Source organism: Pithys albifrons, chromosome 22 (assembly GCF_047495875.1).
Source record: "Pithys albifrons albifrons isolate INPA30051 chromosome 22, PitAlb_v1, whole genome shotgun sequence".
NCBI lineage: Eukaryota > Metazoa > Chordata > Aves > Passeriformes > Thamnophilidae > Pithys > Pithys albifrons.
The window spans coordinates 8,052,154-8,068,251 of NC_092479.1; the positions used below are offsets into that span (position 1 = coordinate 8,052,154).

At 48.9% G+C, this 16,098-nt stretch overlaps 1 protein-coding gene across 2 annotated transcripts in view; it reads right to left on the reverse strand.

Annotated features, from left to right (window-relative positions):
• Positions 1–8,917: 8,917 nt before the first annotated feature.
• Positions 8,918–16,098, reverse strand: part of CTNNBIP1 (catenin beta interacting protein 1) — a 29,931-nt gene continuing 22,750 nt past the window's right edge. For both annotated transcript variants that reach the window (XM_071575682.1, XM_071575684.1), the window contains exon 5: positions 8,918–11,615. In XM_071575682.1, coding sequence (XP_071431783.1) covers positions 11,557–11,615 — 59 coding nt within the window. In that variant the 3' untranslated portion in view covers positions 8,918–11,556. The remainder of the gene's footprint in view (positions 11,616–16,098) is intronic.

Below are 16,098 nucleotides of genomic sequence, written 5' to 3' on the forward strand. Positions count from 1 at the left end.
TAAGAGAAGAAATGCTGTGTCCAGGTAAACCTCTTTTCTAACACAGTGACACTACCAGCTCAGATGAATTAATCAGCTGAATCAGTCATGCTGAAACTGGGAACTTTCCAAGGAAGGAGAAGGCACTGATGGCATTTCACTCTCTAAGCAAAACTCCTCCGAGTCAGTTGTGACTAAGGCACTGATTCAGTAAAGCAAACAGTTCTTCAGCCTGGATTCTGGGCTCAGTGAGATGCTGTGTTTGGTGGGTGACTGAGGGGTTTGAGGGGCAGTGCAGGGGCTGAGGCCACACGTGGGCTGGGCAGGGAGTGAAATCCTGCCCCATGGCACCCCTGGTGCCCCACTGGCACTGCCTGTGCCAGCACGGCCAACACAACACCCTCTCCAGCACCTCTTGTTCCACAGAACTGACTCTGCCTGCAGTCCCCAGGGAGGGAGGGCCCTGCTGAGCCCCAGCCCCGAGTGCTGCTCAGCACTGGCTGTCCTGTTTCCTCTGCCAGAGCAGCCGCGTCTCCCACGCTGACAGCGATTCCCACTCTGTCCCAAACCCCACATGCCATTATTTCAGAGCAGCTCAGGGAACCAACTTCAGCACCTTCGATTTTACCACTTATCTCCCTCCTACTCCCTGACCTGCTTCTCAAGCTCCAAAAAAACCCCATTGATTTTTATTTTATTGGTAAGCAACAAAAGTGGAACAAATGGCTCCTGGCAGGACACGTTCTCTGTCTCACTGCAAACCTCTCGGGCTGATGTCCTTGAAATGCACAGTGTGACTAATGCCCAGCCTGCAAGGACCCAGGAGGACACATTCATTGCACTTGTCAGGAGGGAGCTGAGCAGCCAGAACAGAGCAGATAAGCTGATAGGTAAAAATGAATGCATTTGCTTGGCACTGAGCAGCAGGCAGAGCACACCATAAATACAGGCAGCAGAGACGTGCTCAGATAAGTCAACAGCAGATCTGCTCTGGCTGTGAGAGCTCAGGATCAGAAGGGGTTTGGAATAAATGCACTGTTCCTTCAGGATATTAGATTTGGACTCCTTTAAAAGGGCACATACAGGGAAAGGGCCTGAGCCTCAAACAGTCTAGAACCACACTGAGAAAATGGTTGTCTTTAAATAAAAGGGGCCAGAACTGGGGGTGGGCTTGTTTTCATCTCAATGCAATTAATGTCTGCACACCAGTTTGTTTGCAGGGGATGATCTCTTTCTTCCAAGGGGAAGTTAGAGCCCAGCTTTATCTCCTCCACCAGGGTAGCACAGCTGCCCTGAAACCACTTCTGAGAGGGCCCAATTGCCACAGAGACTGTGCAGTAATTAAGCTCATGAGAGCTGCCTGCACAATATTAGTGAGGGCAAGAGCAGAGCAGCTTCTGAGGAGCTGCATCACAGCCCCACTCTGGCTGCTCCCATTCCCACTAGAGAAAGCAATAGGATCATCCCAAAGCATTTGGGGAATTTGAATTTTAGGGTTTTTTGGTTCTGACATGGCTTTATCAGTCTAAGCCAAGCAGGAAGAGCAAACAATAATGAGAGACTAAGAAGAAGATAATTCCTGGTGAATATAAAGAATTAATTCTGCACAATGAGGTCCATGAAACCCCAGAGCATTCTTGTAAAGCAACAGGCACAAGTGGCATCTTTTGGGTCACTCAAAAGGAAACTCCACAACAAAGGGCCAGAGCAATGCCCCTGCCCTGGAAGACAAAACACACACAGATGACATGGTACATCTTTGCTGTCCTTGCTGGCCCCAATATACACCCTTGCATTCCTCTGAACAGAGAGAGGCATCAAACTCGTGGTTTTAGAGCCAGCACATGACGGTTTTATTATTATTTTTAATGCATTGGAACCTGACTGTGTATTTTCAAGGAGAAAGAATTAGAGGACTGGTTTTCCCCACACTTGAAAATTTCCAGAAGTGCTTTGATCATGTATGAGAATTGATTTAGGGGATGCAAATGAAGGCCTTGGCAATCTGAGGAAGAAAATCTTCTCCCCTGACATTTCTGAGTGTTCAGAGAATTCTCAACAAGCCATTGAAGTTCAGGTTCATCAGAGAGACAAAAAGAGAATTCAATAAGCAAAGGAGTACACAAACCCAAGCAGCTCCCTCACAAGAAAAGCAGCAGCACTAACAATCTCTCCACCTTGTTCAGTCCTTTTTCCTGCTCAGACTTACCTTCTATTGCAAAATATGCATCCAGAAACATGAAAGCAACGAAGGGAACATGCAAGTCTTGCCTTCCAAAGAGAGACTGAATATTCTGCATCATCATTATAATATTTTACAACTCATTAGCACCTTCCATCCCAGGATCTCCGAGCACTTACAATGGTTAATTAATGCAGCCTCACAACACCTCTGTGAGGTAAAAGGCAGGTGTCTGGATGTTGTGGTGACAGGTGCATCACAATTGAATAAGACAGAATTTCCAGGCTTTCCATTTGCATATTTAGGAAAGCACAGCACAAAAAGAAGAGGAAAAACTAAAATACTGCAATGCCTTGAAATACCTTGACTCAAGAAACACTGTAATGCCTTGAAATACCTTGAACAGACTGACTGTCTTTACCTAAAAAGCAATACTTGTTAAGGACCTCAATAAAACTGAGGCTTTATTAACACAAGTCTTTGCATGGAATACCACAAGGGCCATTTTAAGCTGTGCTGTACAAATGAAGGTGGAGTCTGAACACAACTGGACCTGTTTCTTTGAAAATTATTTCCCTACTTGAAGGGGTCCTGAGGTCTCCTAAGTCCCTGAAACCACTGTGGCCTCTAAAAAGCATTATTAAATTATTTGTAAAGCTTAGTAAGACACCACTAAAGACAGAGAATAGAGACAGGGAAACAGCATGAGGAATAAGTTATTTTACTAATCATCCTCTAGCTCAATAAAACAAGAATTAGAGTCAGCCTTTCTACAATGGATGCCCATAAAACCCAGGGGTTCCAGGGGTTCTACCCTGTTCCATCAATCACTGCATCAACCTGCTCTGCAGAGCAGCACAGTGGGCCATGCCCATGTTAACAGCTGCTTTGACTTCCTAATTTATACAGAAAGCTGAGCTGGTGGTTTATGCTGGGGGTAGAGAGACAGATATAAAAAAAGAGAAGAACTCTGGTTTTCTCCCCAGTTCTATCCCAGTGTCCCTCTGGGACACTGTCCAGCCCCACCCTGTTTCCTTATCTGACAGCACAGCCCAGAACACACCAGTATAAAGGAAGGATGGATGAACCAGCTCATTATTTGCCCAGGTACTGGTGACAAGGTTGAATTTCTCAGCTCACAGCTGGTTTGTGCTCTTCAGGCTCACGGTGCTCTGCAAACATCTGGTCACACAATGAGTTTTCCTCCTCCCTGTGCCTCCCTCCCTGCAAGGGAGAAGAGCAGAGCCACGAGCATTCCCCTCCCAGGAGCCATATGGGAATGTAAAGGCATCTCTGCATTCATTACCCAGCCCCACAATATGATTCTGCCTTTGTATGGGCAAGAAAATGGATGTTAATTTATTCCTTATTGCTAATTTGAAAAGGAGCACAAACACAACAGTTCCATTGCAGAAGCTTCTACCAAGGGTGTAGTTTAAGTCCAATTATGTGCTATTAGTACATTTGCTCTTTATTCCTGTGGCATATTAATTACATGTCTGGTATTCTGATAATTAACACAATTATACTCTTTATTTTCCCTTTCATTAGCCAAATTCTGGCATTTTATCCCCATAAGTAATTTTCTGTAGGTAAAAGGAGCCAAATCATTACATATTAATAAAATCAAGCAGTGGGTTTTTACATGAGCTCGTTCAGAGAAGACCCAGCCATGTTCTCCAGAAAAAGAGGAGAGGATGCTCCTGTTGGGCTGGGTGCACCTCAGAGACTTCCAGAACAAAGCCAAAGGACAAACCTCCAGCTCTGGATCCAGCAGGTGCTGCCAGCCCAGTTTCTGAGGTTGTTTTTTACCTGCATCAACTGTCTCTGGTGCTTTCCAAAGTCCCTTTTGAAAATAATGTGGTCAGGAGGAAAACACCCTTTTACCATGTTGTTTTCCCCTCTCTTTTTGTCTCCCCAGCTCCCTCCTCACAGTGCTCTGGCTATTTAAGTCCCAGTCTGCCCAGACAACAGCCCAGCTAAATCCTTTGTCATCTCACCTATTTATTTCTGTGCTCACAGATACCAGTTGTGACCCCTGGGGCAGTAAAGCCCTCGTGGCCTCCCCTCTAATTGCAGATTTGCTAATCACGTTTTGATCACTCTGTGTAATCTCACGCCAGGGGCAGCCCCATCCAGGGAGGGCACGGCAGGAACAGGCCTGGGGAGGGCTCAGGGGGTCACTGAGCTGAGGTTCATGTCCCCAGCAGGACCAGCATCCCCCAGTCCGTGCCCACAGGAAGGCGAGGGGGTGCCCTCCCTGCCCAGCCAACCCAATACATGGGAGTGAATCCCAGAGATTTAATTACCCATCCCAACTGCACTGCTTTAATGTACCCATTAGGCTGTTAACTCCGTGTTCTCCTCTGCTCAGTGAAGGAAGATTGAACACTTCTAGTGAGTTCTTTTGGAAAGGTTATGTGCCCACTTCTGTGGGATCCACCTCTGCTGCACCCAACAGGATCTCAAGGGCCATCCCAATCCTCAGAAGAACATTCAGCTGCCATGAATTTCCACTCCACCTGCACCTTTTAACATTTCAAGCTTTCTCCTGTTTTCAGTCTGGACAAAAAGTCTCTGATGGGAGACTTCTTATCTTTTCTCCTTCTGCTCTATCCAGTGTTCTGTGTCTGTCAAAGGCAGATCAGCTGAGTAGGTGGGTGACACAAGGGGGGCTCTAAAGCCCAGGGTGTGTTAAAGGACTGAAGGGCAGTGCTTGGCAGTGCCAGCACACCCTGTTCCTGCTGCTCCAGGGGGACACTGCCCACTGAGTGGAAGTAAAAAGCTTATGAGATGAGACAGGCACATCATCCTGTCTGAGGCTCAGCTTACACAGCAGCCCCTGCGGGAGGAGGAGCCTCTGGGAGTGACAGGCATCTGTGGGACACTAAATACCACTCAGGAGAGGCCAAGGATTTATTGACCTGATCTAAAAATGAGTCTGAGTGCCCAGTTTGCCCATCTGAACGGGGGTGTTTGGTGGCAGCTGGAATTGCAGAGGCTCTGCAGCCACTGAGGAGTCCTCACACTGAGCAAGATGCACAGGAGCTGGTCTGTCTGCAGCTGAGTAAACAGGATAACCCTTTTCCATTTGTTAAAGCCATGATTTATGTACAAGATTATCATATGCCATTCTACAGCCCTAATCCCAGACCTTGAAGTAGCAGCACAGATTAGAGCTCCTGACCATTTTCTGCAGTGACGTCACGAGTGACCACTGAGACACCTCAGAGAGAAAAGATGCTTAAGAGATGAAGGAGAAAAACACCCTAAATATCTGTGGAATAGCTTTTTTCTTTTCGGAGGGAAAGGCACACAAAGCCACACATCACACACAGATATGCACAAGAGGATTCAGCACTAGAGCATTTTCATACCCTGTTCCCTCAAGCTTCTCTGCTCCCTTTGCTGCCCAGCTCTCATTCTGCCTGGCAGCTCCTTAATCACAGTATCTGTGTCACACACATAAAACATTATTTAACCTCCAGCACAGAGGAAAATGCATTTATAACCTACTGGGTTTTCCCCTTTAATCTCTCTCTGTCTCCCCTTACTGCTCCCCCCCTCTTTTTAGTAGCTCTGAGCAAGAATGGTGCTAACAACCTTCACAGAGACTTATTCAGGTCCAGACAGAACCAACTCTCTGCACTCTGTCAAGACAGGAGACTAAAGAAGCAACACACATGACCTCTTCTTTCTACCCAGGTGGCAGAACACACTCTCCATCTGATCACAAAAGCACCGTGGCCTCTCCTGCAAAGGTGTCAGTGAATGTCATTTTAGAATTACAGAACCAATTTAAGCTCAGCTCAGCCACGACCTAATCCTGCAGATTGAATGTTGCTTATGATCCCTGAGTGATGTCCAACAGCACTTGTGTTTCAAAGGCATTGCTGTGGCTTTGCTCTGCAGCTGAATTTCATGTTCCTGACACAGCTGAATTTCATGTTCCTTCTGTCTGAGCAGAACTCAAGGTGTTGACTTTGAGCTGTAAGCACTTCCAGCTCTGGGATCTCATTGTGCAAAGCTCTCACTCTCTGTGATCCATCTCACCAGGACTCCAGTCAAGGTGCTGCTCCTGAGAAATTCTCCATTTAAACCTCCCAGGCCAGAGGCCAGGAGGGTGTGAGCTGGGACTCTGCACACACAGCAGGTACAGTCTGAGCTCTGCTGCTTGTGGTGTCTGCAAAACCCTCAGCAAACCTTTCCTGTTTGTCTCAGGGCTGGAGTTAATCCCAACACTCCTCAGTTCCCCAGGTCAGAGGGAGGGAGCAGGACAATGGCACTGAAAGTGAAAACATTTCATTTCATTCCCTGCACTGCTCCAACCCTCTGACATCCACACTTTGCTGCCTTTAGAGAGAAGACACTCAGGTGAAAATGCCCAGGTAGGGAGAGCAGGAGGGTGAGAACAGAGCCCAGTTCAGCCTCAGCCCCTGTGCCCTCAGGGTCAGGGTCAGGCTGGCACAAAGGGCAGCCCTGCAGCCCATCTGGTGTGAGCAGCTCAGCACGGCCAGCCCAGCACATGGCCCAGCCCCTCACAGGGAGGCTCTGAGGCTGCTGCCCAGGCAAGGCACAGGCTTAGGAGTCTGTCTGGTTTAATTATCATCTCTCTGCAGGCTCAAAGCAGCTTAGGAGAACAACACTGAGGCAGAACTGTCCCCTTGTGCTTCCACCTACAGAATCCACCCCTGGCTGCCCTGCCCCAGCTCCCTCCTCACCCCCAGAGATTCAGCAGCACTGAGGCACAGCCTGCCTTCACTGGAATAACTCACCCAGGCCTAACTGTCAGGATCTTTGACTGCTGGCAGAAGGTGAAAGAAAACAAATAAAAGCATTTTACTCAAAGAAACTAAACAATAAATGCCATTTCCTGAGGATGCTGTGAGCAGGGATTTGCCCTGCACAGAACCTGCACCTCTGAGCAAAAGGGAGGTGCAGATTCTGGGGATGTGGAGCTGATGGGCCATGTTCTGTCAAGGGGTTAAAAATCAACTGCCCTCAGCAAATATCCCAGCAGGGCAGTCCTGGGCAGCTCTTCAGTGCTCCTGTTACACTGAAACACATTGTGCAGCTTCAACAAAGCTTCTTAAAAGCTCCTTATTAATAACTAAGCCTTGGAACTCTGTTACTGATGGGTAACAGTGAGGAGAAGATGCTACTCACTAAGGACTCTTTCTTTTGGAGAGACTGAATACAACCCAAGATTCCTTAAACTTCCAGGAACTGTTCCTCCTGCTCTCCTGGGTCCTGGTGCCCCCAGTGCCTCTTCTGCTGCCACAGTCCCTGAGGAGGCAAGAGAGCAAAGGGAAAGCTGCAGGACTGATCTTACAGAAGTCCAGACTAATTTCCCCTCCTTGCCCAGACACTCAGGATCTTTTATAAAACCATTTCTAACACATCATAAGTATTTGATTCAAAGTTTTTAACTTCTGTCCTTGCAGTAACTCCAGACGTGGCACTGCTTTATTTTTGGAAGGGACTCTCAATAACCTCTCAATAAATAGAAGTTTATCCCACATATGACCCTGAGGTCTTGTTTAGGATCATCTCTCCTACAGGTGATGGGTTTTTGCACTTCATGGGCCATTTAATCTTCAGCCCTCCCCAGAACTATTTGGGCTGCTGGTGAGTTAGAAACAGGCTTTGTGGAACTGAAACAGATTTCATGTGAAGCATCAGAAACTTTCACACAGACACTGAACAGCCAAGAGGACACAACTCCCAGTGACCACTTACCTTGGGTAGAACAGGAACAAAACATCTGAAGAGCTTATTTTACTTTATTAGTGGTCCAAGTTCCTCCCAGGCAATGTCTCCTCCCAAAGCCTCCAGCTCACATGTTCTGTCACTCCAGGGGTATTTCAGGACCTGAGAGAACCAAACTCAAGGTCTGTGGGAACAGTGGAGTCTCCCTGTCATGTCCAACAGGCTGAGCTCAGACACACCAACCACACAGGGGAGGGAGGGAGGGCAGGGCCAGCTCTGCACCTTCCCCTCAGGCTCTGGAAAACTGTCAGGAGAGGGAGAACAGCACACCTGGAGTGTCTAAAGGCACAGGTCTCCCAAAAGGAGCACCCAAAGAGCTGCTTGTTTGGAAGGTGCCTCTGAAGGTTTTACACTCCCCTGCTGAAGGCCTTAGGCACTGGTTGGTTGGTGTTGGGCTGTGCAGCCTTTCCTACCCACAAACACATTTCAAATCTGATCTGTGCTCACCTCTGACCTCTAAACCACTGTATTTCTTAGTTTTATTGGTAATGCTTTGTTTGAAAAGGCAAAGCTTGAGCAATGTGTACAAACAACCAGTAAGTCCACCACCCTCATGTGCTGTGTGGGGTTCTCCACATCCCAGTTAATGCAGATTCCACAGCTGGAATGGGGACCTTGTTTTCATAGCCAGAACACAAACACTTAGAAATGTAACTCAAAGGGAACACTGGAAAGCCCTTTTTGCCACCACTTTCTCCCTGACTTATATATATGAGCTCTTTACTACAACCCTGCCAGCTCTGGGTGAGAGAAATCCCAGTGGGAAGGGGCAGAGCACACAGGGAACCACCAACCAAGCACAAACACTCTCCAGGGGCCACAACTCCTCCAGGGTCTGAGTTCCATATCATGTGGTTATAAATTGGCTTTTCCCAACCTATTACTCAAGGCCCCAAGTCTGGAGTGTCTGGAGTCCTTCACAAAGGTGAAGCAAGTGCTGTTCACTGGGCAGTTCAACAGTGCAATAAATCAGTATGAAACAAGAGCAGCTATTAAAAACTGTATTTCCCCCCTCCCCAACAGTTACAGTTTTAGTGAAAAGATTAAACCACATAAACACTTCACTTTTCTTCTTGAAAAGATTTACCAGCTCAGGAATGGCAAAGATACACATGGAGGATTCATTTTGGCTGGACAGTGACAGGCCCCCCAGTCCAGCCAGGAACACACACACCTCAAATTAACCCTTTGCACCAAAGTTAACACTGAAATGCCTCTTAGGCAACCAGGTCAAAATTTAAAGAATCTTTTGGGCTCATTCCTGGTTTATTTTAATAAAGAAATTTCTTATTTGGCCCCAACCAACAGGGGGAAAAGATTTACTTTCACATTAAACTTTACAAAGCTGCAACTCAATTAAAAGGAGTGTTTGCATAAATAGATGTACAGTTGCTCTCATTACACAGGATTTATTTGCTTGAGATAATTTCCTCCTTGTGCTGACAAGTCCACTCTTCCATTTGCACACAGTCCATGGTTTCCTCCAGCTTTTCCCCTGCCCTGAGACCACAGCACATCCTGGGAGCAGAATTCCCACAGTGGCACAGGCAGGTTCTGCCACTGTCACTGCAGGGAATCAACAACCACAGCAAAGGGACCAGAACAGGGAATGGAGTTCAGCTTTAATAGATTCTGAAACATCTCAAAGTCAGTGCAACCCACAGCAAACCCCCAAAGTTCTGCACCCACCACCTGCACCCAGGAGAGCAAATGAAGTGTTGGCTTTGGGCAGCAGAGCTGAGGGGCGTGGGCATCCTCCTGGGCACTCAGTGCCCTCTGGAACTGCCCTGCAGCTGCTGCAGGCTGTCAGTGTGGGGTGTTTTAAGGCCCTGCAGCTCCAGAGAGAGTAAACCTGAGAGTGTCACCTGCACACCCAGTGAGGGCAGTGACGGCAGTGAGGGCAGTGAGAGCAGCCCCTGCCCTGGGCAGTGAGAGCAGCCCCTGCCCTGGGCAGTGAGAGCAGCCCCTGCCCTGGGCAGTGCTGGGCAGGGAGAGCAGCCCCTGCCCTGGGCAGTGCTGGGCAGGGAGAGCAGCCCCTGCCCTGGGCAGTGCTGGGCAGCCCCTGCCCTGGGCAGTGAGAGCAGCCCCTGCCCTGGGCAGTGAGGGCAGGGAAGAGCAGCCCCTGCCCTGGGCAGTGAGAGCAGCCCCTGCCCTGGGCAGTGAGAGCAGCCCCTGCCCTGGGCAGTGCTGGGCAGGGAGAGCAGCCCCTGCCCTGGGCAGTGCTGGGCAGGGAGAGCAGCCCCTGCCCTGGGCAGTGCTGGGCAGGGAGAGCAGCCCCTGCCCTGGGCAGTGCTGGGCAGGGAGAGCAGCCCCTGCCCCGGGCAGTGAGAGCAGCCCCTGCCCTGGGCAGTGCTGGGCAGTGAGAGCAGCCCCTGCCCTGGGCAGTGCCTGGACACAATGCCATGATCTTGGGGCTCAGGGCATCCCCACCACCACAGAGCTGCCAGGAGGCAAACCATGCCCAGTTCTGCAGGTGACCAGAAATGTCAGCTTAGGAAACCCCAGTGCAGGCTGGATTTAAGCTAATGGTCATTAATTTCTCCTGATGTGAGAGTAATTGTGCAGCAATTGAAGGGTTAGAGGGAAACTCTGTAGGATTTTCAACAAGTTCACATATTCTTTATACAAATTTGGCAAATTCCTGTCACAGCCATAGATCTGGTTCTTGCAATTCCTGCAAAATACCCACAGCTCCTGTGTCAGAAGCAAAGAGAGGAGCCCCCTGAGCAGCCAGGGGTGCCAGGAGCCCCTGGCACAGCCCCCCAGCAGCCCAGGAATGGGAATCTCCACTTGCCAGTCCCAACAGGTGGATTTATTGACCCAAATATGCTTTTTGACACATGCTGCCAACAGAGCTCGAGGCCACAGAGCAGCTGGGCATGGAAAAACTGATTGCATCAGAAACACTGCAGCCCAAAGGAAATCAAACCCCATGACTTCAAAGCCAATCAGAAAACCCAAAACAACCCCCCAAAAGCAAGCCTTTAAATGTGTGTAGGTGTAATAAATATTGCAAAGCACATTTATCTCCTTCCCCCCAAGCCAGGAAGGATAAAGAAACAACCAATGCACCAAAAGAGCAGCTTCCTGCCATGAAAGTGTTGGGGTCAGCAAAATACCTGCAAGCCAACTGAAGGGAAAGCATTTGCATTGTCACCCAATCCCAAGTTGCTTCCAGTTCTCTGCAGCCAAATCACACCCTCTTCAAATTCACAAGTTTGACCTAAATAAGCACCACAGCATGAAAAGCTTCTTTAGAAGTTGGATGTCAAGAGACTTTCTTTACAATACAAAACAAAACGTGAGATAAAAGGTTTCCATTGGTCAAGTTTGAAAAATTGCCCTCCTTTAGCCAAGCACTGCCTGTCCCTTTGAGCCAAGCAAAGACACACCTTTGGGTCTGTCCTTGAGCAACACAGCCCAGCTGAGGAGCAAAACCTGGCAGGGAGAGATGGCTGTGAGATGCATCCTGAGGGGTGGGCAAAGGGAAACAGCACTACAAAGGAGAAGGGATACCAAGGAACAATCAGGGAGGGCAAAGGAACTTGTTAATGCTCAGCCATCCTCCTCCATCTGCAGGAACCTCACTGTCCTCCCCAGCTCTGGGTCCTTCAGCTGTCCTGGGGTTACTGTCTTCTGTCTTCTGTCTCTGATCTGGAAAATGCCATCACAACATCCTCAGCACCTGCAGGACAAAGGACACAGGAAAACATGCCACAATTACTGCCTTGGGAGATGCAGTGCCCAGACTGTCACTGCACACCCAGAAAATCAACAGGAAAGCACCAGGAGGACAGAGGGAGAAAGCTGCACTTTCTCATTTTGGGGGGAACTGGCATTTAAAGGGATCTGAACATTTCAGCAGTGGATTTAAAGTGTTCCTTTGCAAGCCTGTGGAAATCAGTTTGGTTTGAAAGAAAACCAAGCATTCCTTGTTCCACACATTTCCAAGCAGCAAGACTTAGGAGAATGTACAGAGGATTGTCACCACAGGCATGTGGAGATGCTTTTTTTTTTGCCTTGTAAACTCCAGCACTGCATAAGAAACTACTGAGCTTCCCTGAAGCACAAGGACCTCGACTGTTCAGTGAGATTTGCACTCCCCTCTGCATCACTGTCCTTTTCAAATGGCATTTAAGTATTCTCTGCTGTATCTTTACATATAGATGTTCATTACTCTTTGCTTTTAAATAATTAATTGTTTTAATAGGCCAGCTGAAAGGTTTCTGCTCTTTTCCCCCTCACTAAAAATCATTTAAACATCCTTCATGTCTTGAAAATGTTCCTTTTTCTAATGGAAGTGCAACATTTTCTTTCAAAGTGAGGGCTCTCATTTGCCCAGGAAAGAGATGCAGCTTTGCTTTCATCCCCAGCCTGCAGAAACCCTTCCCAGAAGAATTCAGTGTGGACTTTCTCAGTTACTGGGTTTTATTTTCAACTGAGGCCACCAACTGTGTAAAATCACCCTCACAACTCACCTGAGCACAGAGAGGGGCTCATCACCCTCCCACAACCACCTCCCACCCTCTGCAAACTTGTGTGGCCTTTCAAGGGGCACTGATGGCAGGAAGACCTGAAGGGCCTGGGAAGGAGATCAGCTAAAGAAAGGCTGGTGAAAACCCTCCACCCTGAGCACTTCCCTCCAAAAGGGACCTGGAGATGCTCAAAGAGAAATCTGCTCCTGGACCTCCCAGCCATGGAGTGGGGCCAGCAGGGAATTAGAGAGAAATGTCTTCAGGACAACATGGAAATAAAAGCACATCAGAAAGCAGTGTCAGAGCAGGGGATTAAATCAGTATCTTTAGTCTAGACAAGACCTGGAAAACAACCCTGAAGGGCTCAGTGCAGGATTTCCAATTTCTGGTAAAAATCTGATCCCCAAGAAAGGCAGATAAAAGGCAAAGCTTTCTTTCATCTGTGGATCCTCTCACAGCATTTATCTGATTAGAAAATATGATGAATCCTCCAGTCACTGTCTATATGATTGCTGAAAATGATGTCCTCCTTCAAGTGATCCCAAGTGTTGGAGTGCAACAATGACCTCTGCCCTTCACTAACTACTTCAGTCTGCTTGGGGTGATTTTACTTGGGAAGTTTTCCTTCAAAGCTGCTCTCAAGGGATTAGATGGCAAACCAGGAGATGCCCAAAGCAACCCAAGGGCCTGTCCCAGCCAGGGAACTGCTCAGCTCCACAGAATCCTCCCACAGGGCTCTGGAAAGCTCAGATTCAGCTCAGAAGGAGCATCAGCACCTAAAACTCCTCCAGTCTTTTATTGCAGCATATCAAGAAGCAGATCCCAGCTTGGTGCCCCAAGCACCTTCTGCCTGTTCACCTGCACAAAAGGGAAAAGAGGACTCATAAAAATTCCTCATCTCTTTCAGTTATGTGGATTCCATTTCTCAGTCATCTCATTTGCTCTTTAGTTGTAATACAGCAGGAAAAGTGGCCACAAATGGGTGTAAATCCCCCTTGCCAATGTCCCTAAATGCTAAATCAATGCTCAGGAATCAATGCTCACTTTTATACACTTCACTATCTATTTGTTATTTGTACTCAAAGGAGGAAATATCGAGGACCAAGGAGTAGTTTGTTTTCCATATGTAGGACCCTTATCTTATATAAAGCTACATCAAACCCAGCTCTGATGCACCTCCTGGCAGCACTCAGAAGCCCTGCAGTCATCTCCCCTTTCATCTCCTCCACAAACTGGTTTTCCCTTGATCAAAACATGAATGATACACAGCACCAGGATCCAGCTCAGCATCAACAACTGCCTCGTTGATCTGAGAATGCACAAGAACCAGCAGCCTCTAAAAACCAAAATAAAAAAAGGGTTGTATTTGCCAGGATTCTGTGCTAAGAGAGGAGTGAGACACTTTGCCAGGGAACGAGGGCAGGTGAAGCAGAGCCAGGGTGTGTTTCTGTGCCTGCCCTTGCAGAGGAGGAGCTGCAGTCTCCTGGCAACCCCAGAGCCCTGTGCTGACGTCAGGGCAGCACAGCCTGAGCTGGATTACCCACCAGATGGGCACTGGTGTCTGCCTGGGGTCTCCCTGCCTGGGCTCTGGGCAGGAATAACCCTCCCAGCACAGTGCCCAGGCAGGGCTGAGTCCTGCCTGCCCCAAACCCCAAACCCTCAGCCCCTGCAAACACAGCAGGAGCAGCTCTGGGCACAGGGGATGCCAGGGGGGCTTCTACCCAGTGTGGCTGTCACTGCCCAAACAGCCCTGCAGAGAGAGGGGCAGCCCCAGGCCCCTTCCCTGTGCCAGGCAGCCTCAGCTCCTCTGCCTGTGCCCAGAGCTCCTCCTGCTCCTCCTGTGCTTGCAGGGGCTGTACAGCAGCTCTGGGCACAGGGGATGCCAGGGGTGCTGCTGCCCAGTGTGGCTGTCACAGCCCAAACCAGCCCCAGGTCCCCTCCCCGTGCCCTGGCACAGCCCCAGCACCAGGGCATTGGCAACAGCAGCTTCTGATGCTGGGACATCTCCCTGCACTTCCCCGGGGAGAGAGAAAGAAGTGCCAAAAATCCAGGAACAGTGAAAAAGCCAAGTTTTAACTCCATGTTCTGTTTGGAAGACAAAGCACAATAAAGAGCAGGGTAGGAATGTGGGAAGTGCTTGAATACCTGCAGGGTTACTGGTTTATTATTCTGTGCATCCTAAAGAAGTGCAACAGTGGATGGAGAAAGGGACTGGAATTCAGAATTCTGCCCTTTCACAGCCTGAGCAAACCACACTCTGTGCAGGGCCCTGGTTTTAATCACAACAACTGCAGGTTGTGCCTGAATTTGTGAACAAACTGCACAGGTGGGTTTTAAACCACAACATCATCCAAAAGCTGCTCCCTCTCTGATGGTCTTCAGCACTTTTAGTTTCCCACATGGTGCTTTTTCAATCCTAACAGGCAATCTGACCCAAGACCCAAGGTGGGCAAACAATTCATTAGGGAAAGATTATGGATTGTGTTTGGAAGGGAAGGACAACTGCACGTCCACAATGCTTGGCCTTTGCACCAGTTTTACTTCATACTTTCATAAATGAGCCTGGAACAGAAAAGCAAACCATAAACTAATGAAATCTGATGGCAACACAGAGCTGGAAAGCTCTGCCAGAACACCAGGGAGCAGTGAAACAAACCCCAGGAAGGAACAGGAGAGCAGTGAAGACCAGGGTGGCAGCCCCTGTTCAGTTTAGAAAGGGAAAAAGGGAAGATAAATATTAGAAGTTATGTATTTCTGTGTCTCTTGGTACAGTTTTAAGCAAGATTAGTAAAGAATGGATTTTACACCCAATTCTGAATAGTTTTCTTTCCTGCTCCCTCCCCAGTTCCTCCTGTTGTTTGGCAGAACCACCCTTGTTTTCCTCTGCAGGAATCACATGCAGCTCAGCATTTGCAAGAGCCTCAGGCAGCTGCCTTTAAAAAGACAATTTGATCTATCCTATAAAAGATAATAATATCTTCCAGGGAGACAAGTCAGTGGGTGGGTAACCCCAGGGCACAACCCCAACAGAAAACATCCTGCAGCAAAAACTCCAGCCCAGGCTCATTTCTTCTCTTCCCACATTAAAGATCAAATTCTGTCCTTGGTGAGGTGACAAATTTGACAAAGAGGAAGACAAACTTTGTTCAAACAACAGCAGAAGGTCCTGTGGCAGCTGAAGGAGTCAGGGAGCAGAGTGGGAATGCCATGGGCACTGCTCAGTGCTCCCACCCTCCCAAAGCCACTGACAGGGCAGGGCCACCTCTCAGGGTGTCCTGGAGCAGGAGAACCTGGGGGACACTTGGCCACAGAAATGCCAGCCCCATTTCACAGCACAAAAGCAGGGTTTGTTCAAGCCCAGCCCTACAACCCAAACCACCCAGAGCTAAATGAAACAGAGCTAACGAGGTGCTCATTAAGCAGCTCTGCAGTGCCTGTGCTTGTGCACAAACAGTGCCAGGGAAGGGAGCTGGGGCTCCTGAAGGCTGGGAGGGAAGCAGGGATGGAGCACTGGGAACAGACTGGGGCTCCTGAGGGCTGGGAGGGAAGCAGGGATGGAACACTGGGAACAGACTGGGGCTCCTCGGGGCTGGGAGGGGAGCAGGGATGGAGCAGAGCTGGGAGGGGAGCAGGGATGGAGCAGAGCTGGGAGGGGAGCAGGGATGGAGCAGAGCTGGGAGGGGAGCAGGGATG